Below are 24,389 nucleotides of genomic sequence, written 5' to 3'. Positions count from 1 at the left end.
TTGTATCTATTGTCTTTCTTTTGTATCTTTATTTCAGTTTCTCTTATTGTCTTGTGTCACTTCATTCTAGTTTGAAATAATTAAATAATGTATAACAAAGTATAAAATGATCTGTTGCCCACCTTGGATTTGTCGGAGATGTGGATGTTTTTAATTAAATAGTTGGTTGTTATTGTGTGTCTATCACATCTCCACCAAAACTTGTGTTAGCATATCTGAAAAATACTGCCAGCCAAATTCTTGCTGTCACATAATCATTTTGGTCTTAGTGCTTGACAGAAGACGATCTCTTCTTTTTTTTATCTAAGTGGTGTCAGTACCTGAATTTCAGTAATTTAAATTGCTTGCAGTAACTTCATGAAGGTTATAATGCTCTCTTCTTGTTGAAACTGTGTTTGAGAGGTGTTGATTCAGTTTAATGGTCTTGTTGGAGGCTGCAGTCAACGCTGCTGTTTGACTGTGTCGTATCATTTATATAAACATGGTTACCTTTTCTGTCTGATGTGAGGTGCTTGGTGAATGCTTTGCTTCGATTCAAGTCTTTATTACATCGCTGCCGTGTGATCACAGGCTCTGAACTGACCTTCATTCTTGCTGGCAGCTAATCTTTCCTGTCTGTCTCTCCCTCAGGAGCCACCTGAGGACGAGGCCAACATCATTGAGAAAATTCTGTCCGTCAAAACAGTGAAGAAAGAGGTGAGGACAACAGAGCGCACACACACCTACACACACATGCATTATGTTTTATGTTGTTTTCCCCTGTCATTTAAAAATCAGTTCTGCTGCTCTTTATATGTTTGTTTCTTCTTCGCTTAATCCCTCTCTAGACATCATCAGAGGACCAACCGGAGGAGACAGAGGAGTTTTATGTCAAGTACAGAAATTTGTGAGTCTCTCTTCATCATTGCTTATTCATACATTTAAATGTAATTTATATTTTGACATTTAAAGAACACCCTGAAGGCTCTAAATTCGTACAGATATATTGCGCCAAGCTTTGTGTTGGCAGAATGTGAACAGCGAGGACTTCTTCTTGTCGGTTTTGTGCTCAGTGTTGAAGAGGCACAGGTTGAGGGAGTGTCTGAACTGGTAGTGCCGCCCCAGCAACTCCAAGTAGTGATACTGTGTCTGGACTGGTAGTGCCGCCCCACATCAGGAGTTGCACTCTTCCAGTTAAACTTTTATTCATATCAATCATTCAAGCTCCTCAACATTGTTTTGAATCAGGAACCTCAGCATTTGGATCAAGTAGTGTGAAACAAAAGAAGGTGTGTCAAATTAAGTAGGATACAGCTGTTAATGAAATGCGTCAGATACATATTTAATCAACTTTTAGGTCAATATAAATATCAGATCTGACTCGGTATCTTCAGATACCTATTACAAAAGGACGCTCAGGACTCAGGCTGAAAAAAACGTTGAGATCTCACGTGTCAACATGATGTTATTGACCCCTTTAGGGCCGACGTCACAATGATGTCATCTTATTAGTCGGAGGCAAAACAGGTCTCGCCACCACAAGGCTGTAGGCTTCATACGATTTTTAAAGTCATCATGTTGTGTTATTGGGAGCCAGAATAGAAGGAGTCATGACTCAATCTTAAATTTGATCACATAGCTGCCACTGCCCATCAACAAAAATTAAAACAGCTATGATTAAATGTTATAAGACGAAAGGACTGGACGGAGGCCATCATCAAAAATGCTCACATGTGCAGCGCGCACTTCATATCAGGTTAGGGAAAAAGTATTTCCTGTTGTAGGGATGAATAACATTATGTGTATTAAGGGTTATCATGTCCACCTCATCAGAAACTGGGGAGGGATTAAGAGGAATATTGGATTTCTCTGGAACGCTAACTTTTTAGCACATTAGCTACCGTTAGCTTTGATAGCAAAACAAACTGGAGGAAAATGTTCAAGCGTCATTCTACTTTCTAAGACTGGCAAAGTAATCAACCACAAAGCTTCCTGTGACATCATCCATCCACTGAGTGAGAGCATACGGGTCTGGCCAACATGTAGGTCAGTGTTTACTTCATTCAGTTTCCTCCATTGTCTAAAACAAGCTAACAGAACTTGGTAGCTAGCACCAGCTAATGTCTGTGGAGAATAGAGTGTGCCAGTAAACCTGGAACTCCGTTAGCGCTTTTAGCACTTGCGGTTCTCTCGTCTAAAAGTCAATACATTTTTTGAATGGGATTTTGGTAAAATGCGTCAAATAAGGTCTGTGGTGAACAAAAGCTTAAGCGAGTTTCAGGTTTTGTTCTACGACATAAAACACGTCAGTAAATACCCTACTTGTGAATTTTGAAGCTTTTACGTGTCGTAAAAAAGGCGGTTGCTAACAAGTTGCTCAATACGACTACAAACTCTGTTGGGGACATTAAACGTCACCACCCCCGAACAGGCGAGAGCGCTGGCAGTCCACCATTACAGCTTCTTATTTAGCTTAAAAAGTCTGATTTCCCCATTATACAATGTTGTTAATATAAAGCGGCCAAAATCAGTTGAAAGCTTAGTGGCGGTGATGTCAAGAGTCATGCAGCCGTGGAGTAGTCGTGTAGTCCGTTAAAGCCTAAAGTTAGCTTTTTACTTCTGGCGATCGCATTTAAGCTTCAAATGCGGTATGAAAGGTGTTCATATGTGAAGATTATCTCGCTGAACAAAACCTGTAAGTATCATAAACTTGTGTTAGCCACAGAGCTTATTTTCTGACATAATCTAAAACGCAATGCAAAAATCACATTCACTTTCTCTTCCGGGAACTAGCGCGATGCTAAACTTCCGGGTTTTGACGTCAGCCCTGGCACACTATTGTTTTGCCTCCAGCTAAGCCCCGCCCACCAAAAACGTCATATTGTTTACTAACAGTAAAAGGGTCTATAGGCCCTGACACACCAAGCCGACAATCGGCCGTCGGTCAGTGTTGGGCATCCGTCGCTCTACTTTTTGTTTTGTGTCTTGCACCATTGGCTCTTGTTGGCTTCACCTGATTCAGCATGTTCAATCGCCTTCGGAGTGTCAGTGAATAAAATCACTCTGATTAGCAGTTTAGCTCAGGGACAAGAAGTGAGGAAAGTAAACAAACAAACATGTTGCATAAGGTAAGATTATTTTTCTTTAGCCACTGAGCTCTTCAGCAGAAACATCTCATGTTGCTTTGTTGGTTGGTGTTGGTTGTGCTTTGTTCTTTCAGCGTTGGATTGTGTTGTTAATGTGTGAACTGGCTAACTAGCAGTATTACGGTCTTCCGATTTCCTTTTTTGAATGATGATTACAGACAACTGCTGTCTGCTGGTGTGGAGGGTTATTACCTCTTACTGTAGTCTTTGCAGTGTGTTCATATTCAGATTTTTGGCCGAGACACAGGAGACATGAAACTATTTCTTTGAGGTCAGTTTGGTGTGTCTGGGTCTTATGGGGCCGTTGTGGCCTGAAGGTCAGAAGGTAGCTTGTGATCAACAGTCAACAGTTGGCAGGACAGTGAACAAGCAGCACTTCCTAATCCCCTCTCATAAGCACCACTGAGGTTCCCTCAAGCAAGGCCCCTGCTACTCCAGTGGAGCTGCTCAGTGGCAAACAGAGCAGACTGTGGTTGTTCTGAGCAGCTTCCAGGTGTGAATGTGTGAACAGGGTGTGAACAACAAGGGCTTTAGTATTGGATTGTACTACACAGCGAAGGTGAACCTGATATACTGTTGAGTGAATTATATGTGTGTCATGTACCATATGATCATACTGTTTTGTTGTTGGTGTGACTCTAGGTGTGACAGTGTAAGTAGGTCCGCCTCCTTTGGCTCACTCTGAAATATCTTAACAACTGTTGGATGGATTACCGTGAAATTTTCCTCAGATGTTGATGTAACTCAGACGGGTGATCTCTACTGACTTTGCTGATGCCCAGACTTTACCTCTGGAGCGACCGGCAGGTTGCCATATGTAGTTCACAGTGAATTGTCTTGATAGCTGTTGAATGGATTACTGTGCAGTTTAGTAACAGACCTGCCTGTACAAGTACAATTTTGCATCTCTATAGGATAAGAATCAGGTTTTTTTCTCTTGGATTCAGGAACCACAAGCTGTCTGAAATGATTTTATTACTCTATTGTTCACGAAGCTGTTGGTACTTGTGGTATTTGTTCTCACCAGTACTGTGTGCGTCAGTTGGAGTTTGGGAGACCATGTAAACTCCATCCAGAAAGAACAATGGCTGAGACCCAAAGAGCTGCCTCTTCAAGCTAATCACTGAACCACCTGATGACAGACACTTACATGATCAAAAAAAAATCATCCCTAGTGAATCTACAACACGTCCTGGGCGCCACCGTGCACATGAGCAACCTCAGAGGTGTTGGATTCAGCCTCATGATTGATGAAAACATTTTAGGAGTGTCTTGACTTTGTTAGAGCTATTTAGTTAATAGTTTTTATGACATTGATTTCTCCCAGAGAAGTTGACTTAGCACACATGGGCTGTGTTTTCACAGCGGTTTATTCTCCAGAGTCAGTAAAGTGCTTCTCAGCAGTAGCTGTTGAGGGAGCGCAGACAGTTTTTCATCCTCTCACCGAGGCTCAGCTCCTCCAGCCAGCCTGAGGATCTCTGGAGACGCTGCCGTTTGTTCCAGCACTTTGTATCTTTAAGAAAACTCCTACACACATATACCGTACCATCATTATTATGATTGTAATTTATTCTCGGGGGTGATGAATAAAACATGGCGAGCTGAATCAAACTGAATGGATGTGAACGCTTTACTGTTCCATGACTTTATTTAGAATAATGTATTCACAGATTATAAAGTTACAGAGAAAGCGCCCAAGTCTAATATTTGTAGTGTAAAAATCATCATTATACATAATACATTATCAAATGCATAAGCAGTTGCATTGGGAGTTGAGTAACTGCATGCTTCTGCACAGCAAACACTGCAGTGACATTTATATTTGTCCATTTATAGATTGTGGTTTATGGATTAAATCATGCATGTCAAACTGTAGCCATAGTAACAACATTTGTTCTGCTTTCCTTCCCATCGACTAATGATTAGGGAATTCTTTGTCAGTGCATCAGCGAGTGAGACATCCTCATTCTTCCCCGTTCTATAAGATTCAGTGATGTGTGGTGCAGAAGGTCATTGCCTGAACAGTCGTAGGATACAGTGGAGGATGTGTATCATGACTGCTGCTTGTTTAAAAACATTTCTATCTGTTCACTGACCCTAAGTCTCGTTTTGAATTCCGATCATTCCCTCTACCATCTTTAGGCTTAAAGAAGCATTTAACTGCTGGAAAGATGATCTTTTCCTATAATTGGGTTGTCTGCGCAGTAGAAAGATACAAATATACCTTCTTTCTACTGTCACTTTTGACTGCACCAAATAAAGCCATGCTGCGGCAATTTGTGTTTCCATTGTCAGTTTAGACGCGCAGGCGTGGCATGGCGGTCCAAAAGCCGGGCCGCCCACCCTCAAGCAGGTAGCTGGGACGTCTCGCCACCCGCACCCAACCCCCGATGACCCCTGTCCTCCCCTCAAACAAACCGTGTGTGTTGTGAGACTCTCCTCACCTCCGTCTCCAGGAGACCAGAGAGAAAGGCGTTTTTAAAAGTCTCTGTATGTCTGTAGCTTCTAACTGAATCTCTGTGGTTTGGAGTTTAGTTTCTCTCCTGCGTCCTGTTTTTACTTTAGATATCTGCTTTATTTTATTGTTTCATGTTCGCTATCCGCCGTATTAGAAGTTGCAACTCAAAAACTCAACATTTCCTTATTTTGCTGCTTCACAATAAAAGTTTTCACATAACAAAATAACAAGGGACTTTTATTTTTAAGACCTTTTAGGAATTAAAATGTGTTTATTACAGAATTAGCAAAACTTTATTAGCAGCTTTTCTTCAGTTGAGGCAAGTGTAAAAATACAGCAGGGAGGAAAGTAAAAGCAGAAACAGCCACAGTGAGATGTTGATGAAGAGCTGAAGACAACAGGCTCTTACTGCACCTCTGCAAACAGCTCACCTCCAACAGGTAAACTTATTTTACCTGCCCTGCTTTGTGATGGAAAAACACATGCAGCAAAAATAACGGGGGACTTTAGCCATAGATTGGCACTTTTAAACGTCATCATTCAAGAAAAGCCGTCATCAGTTAAAGACACAGCTTCAAGCAGGTAGCCCTGTTGTAATGGAAATTCAAATCAATGCTGTGCTGGGCTGACGGGCCAAGCCAAGCCAAGCCAAGCCAAGCCAACCCAAGCCAAGCCAGCCCATGACTGTGGAAAAGGGGTTATACTCTTGAAATCTGTGCTATATGTCCAGAGAAAACAGAGAAAAAGGACTGGAAACTATCAGAATGCACTGCACTACAAGGGACCAATAAAGGGTCCCGCTGGTGGGTGAAGTAATGTGAGCTTTCCACAGGAAACAATATGGCAACCAGCAGGTAACAAACAATCTCAAATTACAGTTAAACGATAAGCTAAAATAGTTTCTGAAAACATTTGAGGCGAGATATAGGCAACACAGTAAGAGAATCTTGCTTTATATTTGATCAGCGCTGCTTAAATTTACAGTTTGATCTCAGTTCTTTCAGCCTCTGTTTTCACAATACCGCAAACAGTATAACACCCACATCCTGTTGACAAATACTCATATTACAGCTAAACAGGGCACTAAAATGTGTTTCTGAATACATTTTAGGCAAAAAAAGGTGGTATAGTAATACAGGCAGGTCTCTCTTGCTCTTGATCCACCTCTATACTCTTTGTGTCTGTGGTGGCAGGCGATATGAAAGTGCGGAAGTACAATCTGCAGTTTGAGCAACAACCCAAGAGCAGTCAGTTTTGAGCTTGGAGATATGGGCGCTGGTAGGATGGAGGGAAGTTTACCACAGTCCATTTACACATACTGCCCACGTTGTTATGATACAGAGCTGGTTGAAATTCATCGAAGTATCCCAACAATGAGCTGGCTTTTCTCCGGGATTTGTTTTCCTCTCTCTGGCATTGCTCCACCAAAAATGGAAACTTAAATTCCAGCCGGCATTGTTTCCTCATGATTCCTTCAGGTGTTCTGTTTTAAAGATGATTTTAGCTGTCTTCATATTAGGTAACGAGTTTACAATGCTGTCTGATATCAGGCAAGTACTTCGGGTTCTTTCTTCTTCTTGCGCTGTGTGCAGGCCACACATCACAGGGACTGGAACTTTTCGAAGTGTGGGAAAGTGTGTGTTTCAGTTCTGTCGGTACTGTAGCTCTCATGATATTTAAATGCTTTGTTGAGGATTTTAAAACCGTTATGCCAAAAAGGGGCGTAAAATAATTATTTGCTTCGAGTGAAGTCTTTGAAATTGAAAAAGTAGTGCTTGAATGTCCTTAAATTTTAGTCTGTAATGTGTTATGGACCCTGGACTATCCTGTTTCTATGGTTTCTCTCCCTACGTGCACAGGGCTTTATATTGATTTGATTGTGGAGAGAAGTCATAGTGTGATTGGTATTGAGTTTTTGGATGGGTATTTATTCCTGGGCTGAATGTTTTTTTTTACTGATTTTTGTAATGTACAAACGTGTAAACAAAATACATGTGCTTCGTGAAATGAAATCCCTGTCGTTCCTTTTGTTGTGTGTTACTGTAGTTCCTACCTACACTGCAAGTGGGCCACTCTGGAAGAGCTGGAGAAAGATCCCAGAATCCACCAGAAGATTAAACGCTTCAGGACCAAACAGGCGCAGATGAAACACCTGTTCACTGAGGTAACAGTTAACATCATCTTCTTTTTATTGTCCTTATCGACTGCTCATGTCTGGATGGAAGGCTTATCTCCTCACTGTGAGTCGGGCTGGACTAATTTGTGTTTAGTAATCTAACAAAGCTATTACTAAAGCAATTTTAGCTCGTCACAAAGTTGTTTGGAAAGTGTAATCACAATCACTTCAGGTATATAATGAATGGGCCTGATCAACACAGGGTGGAAAGACATAACATGTATTTTTGCTTATTTGACATTCTTTGCGCTGACTGTTTTATCAAAGAAACCCCTGACCTGATTAATAATGGATAATCATTAATCTCTTGTCGTCTTCTCTTTCTTTATCTCTTTGTCCCCTTTTCCAGCCCGATGAGGACTTATTTAATCCAGACTACGTCGAGGCGGACAGAGTGCTGGAGGTGGCTGTAACCACAGACACTGAGACTGGAGAGGTAGGTAACACATAAACACAGACGCTCTCTCCCAGCAGTGTTTGAAAATGGTTATTACTGAAGGTCCTTGGTGTGGCGGTACCCTCTTAGTTGTTGGCACACACAAACACACTATATTTTTCTGTGTTGTTGTAGGAGGTGACCCATTACCTCGTTAAGTGGTGCAGTCTCTCGTACGAGGAGGCGACGTGGGAGCTGCAGGAGGATTTGGACCCAGAAAAAATCAAAGAGTTTGAGGAGATCCAGAAACTGCCACCGGACCTCAGACACATGGTGAGTGGAAACACAATCGAAGACGAGTACAAATGAGAAAAAACTGTGTAGTTTGATGTGTTTTTCTGACATGGAGGAGAAAAATCTGTGAAAAAGCAGAAACAAAACACCGGTGAAGTTTTAAGGAGAGACTGGCACTTTTCAGATCTTGGAAATCTCTCCAAGTGTGCACGTGAATGGCACGTGACAATTGTTGTTTTTGAAATTACTGTATGGATAAAGTTGCAATTATTATTGATTGGCCAAATATTTTTAGCAGTAGAACTATCACTTCAAATAAATCCAAAATTCTGAAATCTTATGAAATGAAACAAAATAGAAGAATAGACTAGAAAGACTTTATTGTCACTGTACAAACAATAAACAACATAATCATTCATAAAATCAGAAATAAATAGTGTAAACATTTTTATCAAGTTGTTGTACATGTAAAATAAATAGTGGATTGCACCTGAAGAGCAACATAATGTTATGTAAGACTTTGACATAAAATAAAACCTTGCAACAATACACTGTCACTGTAGCAGCCAACCTCAGATGGAGCCTGATGATAAGTCTGAATTGTCATTTCTTATCTGCTCCTTATTCGCTCAGACATCAAGAGCTGCAGTGATTAATCAGTAAGTTGTTAACTCTGAAATGAATTGCCAACTAATTTAATGATCGCTTGTTTTTTCTTGCTTCAGTTTTTATTGAATCTTTGCAGAGAAATACATAGAACAGCATGACAACATCGACACACACAAATAAAATACAATAAAATACACAAACCAAATAAAAAATATATAAAGTAAGAATGATTGGTTGTCTGGAAATCTTCCAATATCTATACAACTATCTGCACTGAGGCATTCATTTAGTTGATGTCAAGATTCATGTAAATGTTCAATTTTTTCCACTTCTTTTTAGAGTTGTTCTCTTTGACTCTCAAAATGTTTATTAGCTTTCCCATAACTTAAATGTCTTGGACAATTCCCAGTCAGTGTTCTACAAAAAAAAAAGGTTTTTGAGGATAGCTTTGGCTTAATTGTAAATATTTTCTGGTTCCTTTCCTCCTCTATGACAGTAATCTCATTATCTTTGTGTTGTGGAAGAAACAAGACATTTGAGGACATCATCTTGGGCTCTGGGAAAAACTGATCTACATTTTTACATAGAAAAAACAACAAATTGATCAATTGAGAAAATAATCGACAGATTAATTGACAATGAAAATAATTGTCAGTTGCAGTCCTACTCATGTTTGTTGATTTCTGACCAGAGTGACTGACATAATCATCCCGTCTGTCCGTCTTCAGTCAGCGCAGAAGCTGCCATACCATGTGCTTGAAGCAGTTAACTTAAATTTGAAATACGGGTGCCAGGGTCAGTTAATTTTGCTTTCGAAGTAGCCCATTAACTGATGATGAACTAGTACATTTTTAAGAAAAAGAAAACAACAAAATGAAGTGAGTGATGCAAGAGGCCTTATCTTTTAGCCTGGCGCTTCATTGACTCATTGAGCTTTAGTGCAGCATTTCAAACTGCTCTCCATTTAGAGGTTGTGAAATTTTATTGTTTTGCCTTTATTTTATTGTCTGTTGGCTTTGCTGCATTAACATGTGGAAACATAGCGCCCACTGCCTACCCTCCGGTCTCCACTAGTTAGCTAGCATTAGCCTCGGCTGCTCTGCACTGCACACCCCCTGCATTGGGTGAAAGCTAGCTAGCAGCGCAGCCCATTCACAATTACTGCTAGTAACATCATCCTGATGGTGGGATGGTGCTGCTCCGGATATATTCTGTCCACCCTCAGGTCTTCCCCAAGGTCGCCCTGGTGAGTAAGCGGTACCGGGTTTTTTTTTTTTTTTTTTTGGAGACCGACCAGACCGCATACTTGGCAGAACGCACGCGGAGTGGACGCTGCGGAGGTCCGCCCGGTAAAAGTGGACGTCTGCAAGCCCTGTGCGCGCAAAGCACGACCGCGCTGACTCCGCTCTGCGCACCAGTGTCACACAGAAGACTGTTCAGCATGTATTTTTCACATCGCGGGGATTTTTCACAGACATTTTTATACGGAGTCCGCTCCGCTTATAGTACGCCGGAGTCTGTGAGCACCTGTGTCTGCCTCTTCGCCAAACGCACAGGGAGCAGGAGAGCGAGGGGGGTGGGGTGGGGTGGGGACTGAGCTAGGGGGTGCGAGTGCGCATGCGCAGAGGCCTCTACTGTAGCCTGGAGTTTGTTTAATAGTGACGGGGAGTCGATAATGGCGGACAATTTAGTCTCGACGAAATCAAAGAATGCGCCACTATGGCAACACTTTGGCTTTGAGCCAGACAAAGGAGGCAACCCTTGTTTGCACTGATTGAGTAAGCTGCAAAATTTATTTGTAAGGAATAAAAGAAACAACTTGTTACTGTCACTCTGTTGTCCTAAGGTCGTTTTTTATTTTAAATGAATCAATTGTGCCCCCAAGTAGCGAAAATTCGGTATTACCGACTTGATGCGTTTTTTTGTTGTTGTTGTTTTTGTTTTGGTTTTTTTTTGGTTTGTTTGTTTGTTGTTGTTTTTTGTTTGTTTTTTTTACAAAAACCGGACCTTTTTTTTTTTTTTTTTGTTCTTTCTCATACCGACCCAGCCCTACTTAGGAGAGGCCGGCACAATGTTTCCACAGCAACGCCATTGGGTCGGGAGGGTTTTACAAGTGGTATGTCAACAAATGAGTAGCGCCGCTAGCTAGCTCCCATCTGACTTATGTGGTGTGCGATGCAGTAAACTGAACTGAACCTTTGGACGGAAATGCATATCTGGTCAACAATACTCTTGGCAGTTAACCATTGACGTCCTTAATTTGTAAGCTGAAGAAATATGCTAATTTATGACTTCTTATTTCCTGTAAACAGATTTACGAACTCTTGTATAACTGTCTGTTGCAGCCACACCATTTTTCTGGCAGTTTTTCTGTCTGTGGTGCCTGAAGATGACGTCTTTATTCCTCATCCCCACCCACAAAGTTCTGATTGGCTCAGTTGCTTTTCAAGCCACGCAAACAGCCGTCACATCACCAGACCTATTTGAATTGCTGGAAAGATCTGGAGATGTGGGCGGCGATTTAGATGTCTGGAACCAGACGATTTCAGATGAACAGTGAGCAAAAACATTAACATTTTGAGTTTACGTTTGTGGGTGGATGAAAGAAAAAGGGAAACTGCACAAAACCACAACAACATTATGGCTTTATTTTTCATCTCCCGTACTTCCTGCAGAACAGACAACCTTTACTGCCCACATCTCTACAACCACGCTCCCTCAAAATCACCAACCCGGCCTTGTTTTCTTTTTCGGTGCTAATGAGTGCAAATGCAATCAGTGCTGTGAGGGTTTTCTTTCTTCTGCACCATCAGGTCTGGGTTTGTGTTTGTTTTTGGAGGTGACATTGAGGTTTTGAAAATCCTCACAATCAAAACCATGTAAAATCTCCGCTCTACATCTGTGCTCCTCTGTTTACTGTGGGCATCAGTGTGAAGCCACGGGAGAGGCCGTCCAACGTGGGCAGAACAGAGAGGATTGTGACAGAGAAGTCATCAGTCTCCTGACCAGTCTAACAGCACATTTACTTTTGCTGAATGTTGAATACAAAATTGCTGCTCAAATAGCAGCAATTTTCTAGAGTCTCTCTGCACTCCTGAGAGATACAGGAGCGAGACCTGAGCAAATTATTTCTGCTCTTTAGCTGTTATTCATTTCAATACTAGTATTATCACTTATTACACCCAGCCAGCAGCAATCTGTTGCACCACTTCTTTTTATTATTCTTCCATGTCATCTCCAAAATCACAGTTGGAGTCATCTCACACTTAAAAATAAAAATGGGACAACTCATTTATCAGGGGAAGCAAATAGTTTTAATACCCGATATTCTCCAAGTTCTTTTGTTGGATAAAATCTGTGTGAATGAAAGGAAACCCTTTCACATCATATCTAATAAAGCCACAGTCGTCAGTAGTCATATTTTTTTAATAATTAAGCTTAAGCAAAAGTAGCTAGTTACATTTTGTTTGTTTGTAATTATCACTGAAATGGAAACTTTAAGTTGTAAAAACACCTGTTGATGACATGATAGAATGGAATAAGACAGAACAGTGTTTGTGTGTGTCTGTTCATATTGCAGGAGCGTCCTCCTCCAGACAAATGGCAGAAGTTGGAGCGCTCCAGAGATTACCGGAACGGAAACCAGCTCAGAGAATACCAGTTAGAGGGAATGAACTGGTTACTGTTCAATTGGTACAACAGGTGAGTACTTCACCGCTGGAAAGATAGGTTTTTGATAAATCTAGGATGTCTCTACAATTGCAAATATTTTTGAAATTGGTGCCACGCAATTGCTGCTCCAGTTAGTTGGTGACATAATGTGAACGTCCATTTGAAACAGTGGTGCCCAACTGCTCTTGCAATTAAACTGTAAGCTGAAACCTGTTTCTAAAACATTTTAGGTGAGAAATAAACAGTGTGGTATCAAAACCTTGATTTATTTTTGATCAGCGCTGCCTAGTTGTACTGTTTGATTGGATTGTAGTCCCGAGTTTGAGAGAGAGAGGGGCGGGTCTGCTCTTTATCTCCTCCTGTACTCTGTGCGTGTGATCGTTCAATCTCCGGCTCATCCAGCCTGCATGTTAAAGTATACTTGGGCAAGATACTGAACCCCAAAATGCTCCCCATAGCTGTTCCATCAGTGTGTGAATGTGTGTGAATGCAGCACACAGCGTTACCGATCATCTTTTATCCCTTTATTTATTTACCCTTTTATTGCCCTACTCTACCTGACAAGGAAGGTAAAGTAAAAACATTAAAAATTACAAAAATTGTTTACATTAAAAAGGGAGGTTCATATAATTAAATGCTCAAAGTCCTAAACGTTAAACTGCATTCTCAAAAACATACATTTCCAAATCTTGCAGGTTGCGTTAGTAGGTGAACCTGTAGGGACATGTTTGCATGGTGAGTGATAAAACAGCATCAATACATGAATAGGAAACTTGATAAATAATTAATAAAGCAAGGCCTTCAAAATGCCAATGGGCAACAACTGCATCACAGTATACTTAACAATAATCTAATAAACCTGCATTCTTTAAAGTAAGTAGGTTCTTATCAAAAAGATCCTTCAGGCCCTAAATCGTAATTGCTTTGAAACAATGCAGGTGTGAGTTGTGGATGAACCCAATATACATTATGAAATGTGTTTGCAGCGATTCAGCTTTCTTTTGTTTCATTTTTATTTATCATTCAGTCACTTCTTTCTTTGCTTTTGTCTCTGGAGCTGCTCTAAGCTGTGAGTTTCCCCAGTGTGGGATTAGTAAAGTTTATCTGATCTTAAAAGACTTTCACTGAGGTACATTAAATGCCTTTCACAGGAAGGGCTTCTCAGCTCTGCAGCTGCATCAACTTCCTCAACACTTTGTTTGGGTCAGACAGTAACCGTGATTAAGACCAGTTCACTTTACTGTCAGGTATGTGTCATACGGCGAGCTGAACAGCAACAGCGTCAACGTTTTACCCATAACAGCTGATAATGTGTGAGTCAAACACAAGCTGGAAGACGGGGATGATTCTGTTAGTGTCTTTTAATAGCAGTAACTGTGGCTGAAGTCATGACCTCACAGAGCCTTTATCGGAAAGCTTTCCTTTTTTTGTGACCTTTAAGTGTCGGACGTCTGCAGAAACCCTTCAAGTGTATCTTTAAAAAATACTCACATGCCATATATATATGTTGTAAGAGTTCTTGGCTGCTTTAACTGTCTAGTCCCCTCCTTATCTGTAGCTGCCACAAAGAGATCCCTTCCTGAAGCTATTTCAGTTAAAGTGAGAGGGTCAAAATCCTCAGTCCTCGCTCTATGTAAAGAAGCATTATAAAGTTCAGCTGAAGCTAATACGAGGCTCCAGCAGTCAGAGTTAGTCAGATCAAGTGGGTGTCTTCCAGATTTAGTAAGAAATTCCCTCTTAGTGCTTCGAGCCACAGCAGAGGGACGGTAACACAAAGAGTTCTAAAAGGTTGTAACTTTGGAAAATAATTGATTTATTTGGCTGATTCTCTCTGACGAGGCCCCGTATTGTCTTTAGATAAACTCAAGAAGGTGTTTTTACACAGAATGAGGACTGAGTTTTGCCCCCCATCTGTTAACAATGACACTGGGTTAAGAAGGGGCCTCTTACGCCGGATTTCCACTGGATGCGTGTCTGTTGCGGAACGGCAGCGCTGGTTATCCGCTGTGTTCTCTGCTGTCCGTCATTACCCACCGGCTGCGTTTGCTGTGCGGAGCGGTGCAGCTCTGCCGGAAGACATCTCGGTGCACTGCCATGATTAATATTTCCTTGTCCATGGTGTTAACAGGGTGAAATGACGTCTGAAAACCTCTGACCTGTTGACTTCAGGCCCGCCTCTGCCCATTATATAGTTTTCAAGGTGTAGTGCAGGGAAATATGACACTGTGTATTTTGTTTTGAAAATTAACCGGATGTTTTATTTTGTTTCTGTGCACGACTTCCTGCCCCGCACCATCTGCCCTGTGCTGAATTGCTGCGTTGTGCTCCGGCGTCCGGCAAAAATAGAAGTCCTGCGTATCTGTTGCGGAGGGCTCCGTAGTGCCGCAGCTGTGACGGAGCCAGAACGCAGCACAGCCGCAGCCGGTGGAAGCACACATATTGACTAGAATTGAATCCTATCGGCTCCGCTGCCGTGCTGGAGCGCAGACGCAACCAACACGCATCTGGTGGAAAGAGGCCGTTAGGACGCATTCACACTGGCGCTGTTTGGTCTGCTTTAAACGAACCCTGGTCCGCTTCCACGGGTAGTTCGGTTCGTTTGGAGTGGTGTGAACACTCATTCGAACTCTGGTGCGGACCAAATAAGTGAACCCTGGTCCGCTTGAAAACTGGGGGTCTCAGTTGACTTGCAAGTGAACCCTGGTGCAGTTCGCTTACAGTGGGAAATGCAAACCGACTATCCAGTGAACAAAAGAGAGGAGTGGTGTTTTTGTGGTGACCAAGCCGGCTGGAGGGGATTTCCGTTTTCGGTCCTGACCAATTGATGAGCTGGGTTTTCTTCTTCCTCATGCTTTTTTTCTTCCTGGTCAGTGGTTGTTTCGGGCAATACCGCCCTTGAACGAGCAGCTGTTGTAACTGCGTGATGTTTAAAAAGTGCAGTGTGTAAGTGAACCGAACCAAATGAAGGTGGTTCTCTCCCCCCCCCCCCCCCCTTCACCATACACGCCATTAGCTGACAGTAAACGCAGTGAGGAGGAGGAGAAGAGTGAGGAAAGTGTTAACTTGAAAGACTTGATCTTGAATGTAAAAAATGGTGCTATTCTCTTATTATTAAATCTTTATTTAACCATGTGAAGGCACATTACGAGTCAGTATAATATGTGCATAGTGCATTTGTACTGTACAAACACATTCAATGACTCATGCTCAGTGTGTTACCTACAGTAGATGTGGTCCCAGTATGGAGAAACTGACAGGAGTACCTCTGGATGCCATGTTAGTGTGCTTCCAAAAATCGCACAGTAACAAAAACAAACAAACCAATCAGTGGCAGCAATAGACAAGCAACTCCTCGTGTTCTGCAGGGTGAAATGACTATTTCTGTCAATAAAGTCTGGTGGCTTTGGATGGGGGCCACAGCAAAATGTATTTTAGACCCCTAAAAGAGAAAACACCTTAAAAAAAATCAGTATCTGTTTAAATGTGTGCTATAGTTAGATTATTTTACAAATTTACATCAGATTTATGTATGAATCCTCTTTGTATTGCCCTCATCCTTGACTGCATCTGTGTCTGAGTGAAACATCATAAAGATCCCTGTGCCACATGGTTACTTTATGTAGGATATCTGCAGAAAGCCAGAATGAAGACTTGAGAAGTAACTTTAACACCTCAGAATCCCACTTTACTGCATATTTTCAGATTAGATCTGACCATAAATGAAATGAATGAAACTTCTAAAACGTATTTATGCCTCACGATACAGAGCTCATAAGTAACACCAGTATGTCATGAGAGGAAAGGCATGTTAACACAAATTCATGGATTAGCTTGACTATTTTACTAGTAAGCATTAAGGGATGTATTTCCTGTATTTTAGGATTAAGGCACAACATAAGGATTCCTCTCTCACACTGTCTTTGTTTGGTTTTTTTTCTAGAAAAAACTGCATACTGGCAGATGAAATGGGTTTGGGAAAGACCATCCAGTCCATCACCTTCCTCTACGAGATCTTCAGCATGGGTATCCGCGGCCCCTTCCTCATCATCGCCCCCCTGTCCACCATCACCAACTGGGAGAGGGAGTTTCGCACATGGACGCACATGAACGTCATCGTGTATCATGGCTCGCAGATCAGCCGGCAGATGATCCTGCAGTACGAGATGTTTTACAGAGACGCCCAGGTGAGGTTTGGATGTATCAGCCTGTGCATACGAGTCATCGCCTCTTCTTAATCAGTAAATGAGTCAGCTGTGTGACGTTGTTAGGAGTAAAAGGAGAAGGTGTGGGTTGGTGTCTTTTTATTACCTTTATAAATATATAAAAGTGAGGGAAATGCATGAAAGTGCTGACATTTAACTGTAGCTGACTTCTGTAAAGGGAATCATCCCCACGTATCTGATTACTTTGCTGTGAATCATCTGTAGGTGATGTTTTTTCATGACAGTGTTCTCAATGAGTCAATACATTTTGGGTGCTCTCAGACCTAGAGTCGTCTCCTTTGGTCTGAATCAGGGACTAATTTTGTTCCAAAGTTGTATAATTGCCTAGAGTTGGTTCGTGTTCTCACGGCAGCATTTACAAGCGGACCAGATCAAATGCCTTGTGTGAGAAAGCTGCTTTTCATTGGTCAGAATTTCCATGTGGGAAAAATCCAGGAAGTAAAGCAAACGTTGAAGAAGAGTACACTTGCAAGATAAATGTGACACTTTCTACGCAGGTTGATTTTAGCGCTGCTCATCGTGGACTATATTGCTGTCATTGTTCATTTTAGTCAAACCATACAGTTTGAAAACGAGGCGCGGCTCCAACTAGAAAACAATGTTTTGATGCACTGGATGTGCTGAATGTGCATATTAAGGCAGTACAGGAGGAGGTGCACATTAATAATCCTCCAGGACTGTAACATGCTCATGTTTAACCCAAACAATGTGTCACGTGACTGCAGTTGGTTCAGATCGAACACACGTTCTCATCACAAACGAAACGCACCAGAGTTCGTTTGTAACCGGACTGAGACCACCTCTTCAAGAAGGTTTCAGTCCGGTTGTTTTGGTGCACACCTGAGTGTGATTGCTGTGTTCACACCTGCCCAAACGAACCACACTTAGGGGTCATACGAACTTGAGTTTAATTGAACCAAACCAAACAGGGCAGGTGTGAAAGCACCCTTAGATTATGGTGGTCAAAGGTCACTGTGACCTTGCGTCTGTCTCATTTCATTCCTGTGAACGCCTTGATGGAATTTCTTCAAATTTGTCACAAACGTCCACTTGGCTTCAAGAATGAACTGATTTGAACTCGATGGTTAAAGGTCAAAGCTCAAGATCACTGTGGCCTCACAAAACATATCTTTGGCCATGACAGAATTTATATGCTAATTGTGACAAAATCTCTCACAATCTAATTTAATAAAATGATGAAGTGATCATATATCCAAAAGGTCTAGGGTCAACCTCACCGTGACATCATAATGTTCTGAAAAAAAAACAAAAAAAAACCACTTTTCTGGCCATTACTCATCGTCATACCTCAGGAGCAGAAGGGGAGACATTTAGTCAGATACTGAACTGGCGACATTCATCCTGAAATTGTGCTGATTGTATAGAGCTTCTCTGCTGCCGGGGGGAAGATCTGTGTGAAGCATTGATGTTCTCCACAGACATGGATGCAAACTGTAACTGCAACTTGACTGGTTCACTGAGGCTGGCACAAGCATGGGGGAGTAATTCTAGTTTTCAGATGTGAGGGTGCGATGAATGTAAGTTGAATATTGTTTGGTTTTCAGCTGTTGGGAGGACAGAGCATGGAATATGACGACTTCAGCTCTAGGATACTGTGATGGACATATTTCACTATTTCTAACATTTTGTTTTGACAGCAGTGCATTGCTTAATCAGAAATATAATCGACCAATAAATTGATTATGAAAGAAATGTTTAATTCATATGCTGATTTAATGCAAACCTGCCCTCTCTGTTTCTGCTGTATTAAATAAGTAGTGGAGAGTAGGGAAATCTCTTCCATCAAATCTCAGCGGGATCAAATGTAAGGTCTTTGCATTCAGTGTGGAGTTGTTCAGAATTGTTAAGAGAATGATCCATTTAGTGAGAAGTGAGTTCACCACAAGCTTTAAATGTTTTGAAGCTGTATCACTGTGGGTTTATTGTGTACCTTTTAATTAATGGTGGAGGCAAACCCTTGTTGAGAGAGAGATGAAGGTCTGTGTCTGCAGAGTTAAAGAGAGGATATTGTAGTTTTAGGTTGTAGAGGCGCATGGACAACAAAAGATTTGAGAAAGCTGAAAATTAATTCTGAGCCCTATTCAGTGTGGGAGTCAACATTTTAGAGCGTGCAGGGATGAATTTGTGAGAGCAGAATGAGATTTGAGCTTGCAGTCCTGATGGTGTGTGCCTTTGGCCCTGCACTGGAGATTTAAGTTGGTGGATTTGGGTTCGTAATGGTTCAAATAATTTTCAATCAGAAAAAAGAGAAAAAAGAAAGCCTTGTGTCTGGTTTTAACATCACACTTGTAATATAAGTACGTAGGATGCGAAAGTGACCACTGTGATATATAGGTAGTCACTACTTTTCTTTTTTGAAGATATTTATTTGGGGAATTTTGGCTTTTATTTGATAGGACAGATATAGTGTGAGAGGGGCAGAAAGAATGGGGACGACAGCAGCAAAGGGCTGTGGGTTTAATTAGAACCTGTGGCCATTGCAGCAAGGACACAGCCTTTGTACACGGGGCACCTGCTCTACCAGGTGAGCTAGTAGGCACCCAGATAATCATTACTTTGTATATAATTTGTCCCTCAAAATCAGTCTCCCATGACAGCTTTAAAACAAGATGATTTGCGAACACATTTACACATTAAATGTGATGTCATCTCCTGTATTCTCACACTGACCTCCCACTCCTCCGCAGCACACTCGACAATATTTGGATTGTTCTGAACCAGCTGAAGTTCATGTTGGAGTGATTTACGGTCGAGGCTTTGACCTTTCGAGACTCTTGAACATTTCAGATTGACCTGTTCTGCAGATGTGTGATAGAAGCTGTGATAGAGGGGCATAGTTGAGTTGAGCTGTATTTGTGTAGTCGATCCTCAAGATGTCAAAATAGTTCTTCAAATAATGAGGATTATTCACTGGAAAAAACTAAACTGTGATTTAGCAGGTTTTGTGTCTGACTGTGGCTCTCTCTGTCTGTCTCTCTCCGTCCATCCTCGGGGACTGTTGCAGTGTGTTTAACACTCAGGGTGTGACGGACATCCATCACGCAGTCGTCATGTCTCTCTCTTTCACACTGACCTCTTTTTCCCTCGCCTTCACTCTCCCTGCAGCATGGCTCCATTTCTGACCGTCGAGTGATCAGCGTCCTTAACATTTTTATTTTATGGAGCATTTCAGCTGTGCAGTTATTTAAATATTCACTGTCATAACAAGTTTCTTTTTACCACATGTCCAGTCTCAGATTAAGGTGTCATTAGCGGCTAGTAGTTTTGACTTCGGCTTTCTGCTTCCCTGATATGAATGTTTAAATGGGCCTTTCTCAGGGTAACACCATCCCAGGTATTCTGAAGTTTCACGGGGTGATCACCACCTTTGAGATGATCATGGCCGACTGTCCGGAGCTGAAGAAGCTCCACTGGCGCTGTGTTGTGATCGACGAAGCCCACCGCCTGAAAAACAGGAACTGCAAACTGCTGGAGGGACTCAAGCTCATGAACCTGGTCAGTTAGTCTGTGTGTGCGTGTCTGAATGTACAGTATGATTTATGTTTAACATTGCAGCTATAGGAATCTTGTTCTCTCAGCCTCTCCTCTCCTGTGAAAAGATTGTTTTGATAAACTGCAAAGTCTTAGGGCTGCTGTGAAACTGCACCTACTCGGGGCAACAAAAAAATTTGTCTTGGGTGCGCCGGTACAACAGACAAACAAGAAAGTACGGCAGAGAAGCAGCTCACCAGTGCAAACACAAAAAGGCCCACAGGCTGAGATCAATGCAAGAAATTGTCAGTTTATTTAGGACATCCATGCACAAAAAGAAGGGCACTCACAGTGCAAAAAAAAGTTTGATATCTTAAATAAATGTGTGGACCTTTTTGTGGCAGTCCAGCCCAGCTACATTGGTGAGTGTGTATCTTCTCTGCCATCCTTTCTTGTTTTAATAAACCCCATTGAATTATTTTTTCAGTTGAGTTTGACTAAATAGTATTAGAAGCAGCAGATTCTGTTTGATACATAGCATTTTTTTAAAGAGAACTCTGTCCATGTTTCTCACAGGAACACAAGGTTCTGCTGACAGGAACCCCTCTGCAGAACTCAGTGGAGGAGTTGTTCAGCCTGTTGAATTTCCTGGAGCCACTGCAGTTTCCTTCAGAGAGCACCTTCCTGGAAGAATTTGGAGACCTCAAAACAGATGAACAGGTACGCTGAGATAAGTTCATGTAGATGCACACCGCAGACTGTGAAAAGCAGCCACAGGAAGTAGTGGTGTTTATCGTAAATGCATCCAAACATTGCTTCCTTTCTCTGAAGCTCTTTTGTCTTTTGTTGTGTTGTTTGACATCAGCTGTGTTTTATTTGCTCTTGTCCTTTTCTTTTCCCAAAGCAGTAAGACACTGGATTTAGACAAACACGTTCAGTGTGGACATAAAGATGAAGAAAGATGCTTTTCTCCAGAAAAGCAAAAAAAAAAAAAGTCTGTATGTAGCATTTGCATTTATATCACATTCCCGCCTCCTCCTGTGTTCTGTGCAACAGGTGAAGAAGCTTCAGGCCATTCTGAAGCCCATGATGTTGAGGAGGCTGAAGGATGATGTGGAAAAAAACCTGGCGCCTAAAGAGGAGACCATCATAGAGGTATGACTCTGTGTGTGTGTGTGTGTGTGTGTGTGTGTGTGTGTGTGTGTGTGTGTGTGTGCGTGTGTGTGTGCGTGTATGAAAAGAAAGTTTTGTTTTGGCTGAATGATTTATTAATATCATGACAAAAGCTTCATGAAGGTCGCTCCAGTTATAAGTGCGAAAATCAGATTATTATTTTTTTAATCAGAATCACTCGTCTTTAACACAAGTTTTATTTCATCATATTTAACATGTTCTTAAACACAACTAAATTCTAAATTAAATTATAATTAAATTAATAACTAATTCATAACCATAATTATACTAATAAATGTCTGTTGAGTTATTCTAAGACACTTGATGACAACAAAAGACCTACATTGAAAGAATGGGTTAATGCAGTGACGGAAACAGCATCTTATGGATGTTTGCTCAGTAGAATAAATGGAGATCAGGAGAAAGGAGTGTCTCCCTGGGACTGGTTATGGACTCGTATCAAAATGGGAAGATAAACTGACATAATTATGAACTTGCTCTGTGATCATGTGACCCTGTAGAGTGATGCATGAGGACGTATGGGTGACATGTTTTCATTGGTTGTTTGTTTTCTTCTCTTTCCTTGTGGAGTTATTTGTTATTTCTTTCTTCATGTACTGGAGTCCACCTCAATATTGTAAAAAATATTTTATGCCCGGAAAATAATATATGCCATGTACAAAGCCTTTAAAAGTAATAAAAACTTGAATTTAAAAAAAAAACAAAAAAGATTTAATTAACATGGGGGAAAAAAATCCAGTGTGTGATTTCAGTGGTTGACACTGTAGCCTCAGAGGGTTTACCCCAGAAAAGTTGGGAGGCCAGGTGGCGAGTAACTTTTGACAGGGGCCAACAATACACTTTGATTTGATTTTGATGCTTTCAGTGCAGCTAAGTTAAATTAAAATATGTTTTCAGGACAAACAGTAGCATTTGGTCTCATATGCAGGTGGAATATGATGAAGCTTTGGTGTGTATGTGGTTTGAGTGACTGAAATAGGAGGACAAAAAGATTTTTGCATGGGGCCCCCCAAAAACTAGAAACAGCCCTGCTGACTGATGTGTCTGCTAGATGAGATGTAGCTGTCATGGGGAGCAGCATTATCAGGAAGTTGGTGAGAAATTGCTCAACTTTAGTAACATGATTTGAGCTGTTGCGAAATTTTGACCCCTCATAGTTAACGTAACATTAATGTTATAATCAGCTCGCTCACTGAAAACACAGAGGTGAGCTGCTGACTCATTAGAGTTTACTGTAATGTTAAAGTTAACATCAAACAGTTAAACATTGGCTACCTGTTAACATTATACTAGCAAGCTAAGTGTTGCAGCTACGGCTGTCATGAGGTCAGAGGCTGGCGGCTGTGTGCGTGTGTGCAGTCAGTTTCATTTCCATCACTGTTCATTGTAACGTCAGCAGGGTGTTTGTCTTTACTCTCCAGGCTACTGTAGTTTAAGAAACATCTTAAATAGACATCTTAGAAAGTTCCCTGATGCGTGAGCCAGGTTGGGGGTCAGTTTAGAGCAGGCGGGCTGCAGGGCTTGTGATACACTGGCAGAAACTCTGCCTCATGGCTAAAGGATGCTGAGATCAAACAGGTGCAGGTTAGGTGAACCAGAAATTCTAACATTGCCCTCAGTCCTGAATATGAATGTATGCATGTCAGCCATCCGAAAAACAAGTTGTAAGTTGTATACTATAAATAGATGATTGGATGGTTTTGGTAATGTCTAATATTCCACTATAGAAATCACAACGTAATGTATGATTAACTGTAACTGCTAAGTCGTTAGATACGAGGTGGAGACAACAAACAACAGAAGTAACCTTACATATCATCTGCCTGTATACCAAACTAAAGCTGGACTTGTTTCGTCCTTGTGGTGTTCCTCCTGCAGGTGGAGCTGACCAACATTCAAAAGAAATATTACCGAGCCATCTTAGAGAAGAATTTTTCCTTCCTGTCCAAAGGAGCAAACCAGCACAACATGCCCAACCTCATTAACACCATGATGGAGCTCCGCAAGTGCTGCAACCACCCTTACCTTATCACAGGTGAGAACACACACACACACACACACACACACACAGAAAAGGACTCCTTGAATGCTGGAATCACCCATAGTTTCCAGAGTCATTAACCTTGTTCTTCCCTGGTTGTAAGTGAGCCTCTTTAATGACACATCAGTAATAATGAGCAATTAATTAAGGAACTATAATTACATAGCGCTGCTTTGCAACAGTAACATTTGTTCAACCAACAGGTAGTGGGAACGAAGAAAATTAGAAACTGCGATGGTGAGAGAGAATGACACCAAGAACTTAATTATTTTATTTGCAGTTAATTACCGCCCTCTCCATTCCTCTATCTCAGCAGTCTGAAACTTCTCGGGTTGCAACGGTATGAGATTTTCACGGTGGGTTAACGGTCTCAGAAAATATCACAGTTTCACAGTATTAAGGCCCATACACACCGAACCGGGAACTAGCAGTGACAAAAGCAGACTGTTGGGTTGCCAAAAAGTTGCACATGAACACACCGCAAAGACTACAGCTGGTGGCCAACCATCACGCACATTCTGCGCCTGCATGGGGCGGAATAACTCTCCACACTAGCAGACGGTCGTCTGTATTTGTGATTTTAAAAGGCAAACTGGAAGACTGCCTTGATGCTAGGTAGCCAGTTAGCACGTACACAACAAAATCCAATCCAGTGTTAACAGGACAAAGCATCACAAAATGTTTCTGCTGAAGAGCTCCATGGCTAAAGAAAAATAATCTGACCTTATG

The 24,389-nt window shown here is 41.5% G+C and overlaps 1 protein-coding gene across 6 annotated transcripts in view; it reads left to right on the top strand.

Annotated features, from left to right (window-relative positions):
• Positions 1–24,389, top strand: part of chd6 (chromodomain helicase DNA binding protein 6) — a 160,643-nt gene that overhangs the window by 95,436 nt on the left and 40,818 nt on the right. For all 6 annotated transcript variants that reach the window (XM_078171507.1, XM_078171509.1, XM_078171518.1 and 3 more), the window contains exons 7-17: positions 631–696; positions 828–886; positions 7,630–7,747; positions 8,109–8,195; positions 8,331–8,468; positions 12,619–12,740; positions 16,651–16,894; positions 20,273–20,449; positions 21,002–21,145; positions 21,482–21,580; positions 23,498–23,654. In XM_078171507.1, coding sequence (XP_078027633.1) covers positions 631–696; positions 828–886; positions 7,630–7,747; positions 8,109–8,195; positions 8,331–8,468; positions 12,619–12,740; positions 16,651–16,894; positions 20,273–20,449; positions 21,002–21,145; positions 21,482–21,580; positions 23,498–23,654 — 1,411 coding nt within the window. The remainder of the gene's footprint in view (positions 1–630; positions 697–827; positions 887–7,629; positions 7,748–8,108; positions 8,196–8,330; positions 8,469–12,618; positions 12,741–16,650; positions 16,895–20,272; positions 20,450–21,001; positions 21,146–21,481; positions 21,581–23,497; positions 23,655–24,389) is intronic.

This window comes from Epinephelus lanceolatus, chromosome 1, assembly GCF_041903045.1.
Source record: "Epinephelus lanceolatus isolate andai-2023 chromosome 1, ASM4190304v1, whole genome shotgun sequence".
Lineage (NCBI taxonomy): Eukaryota > Metazoa > Chordata > Actinopteri > Perciformes > Serranidae > Epinephelus > Epinephelus lanceolatus.
Note: the sequence above shows the minus strand (reverse complement) of the source record. Positions and strands in the feature narration are given on the sequence as shown.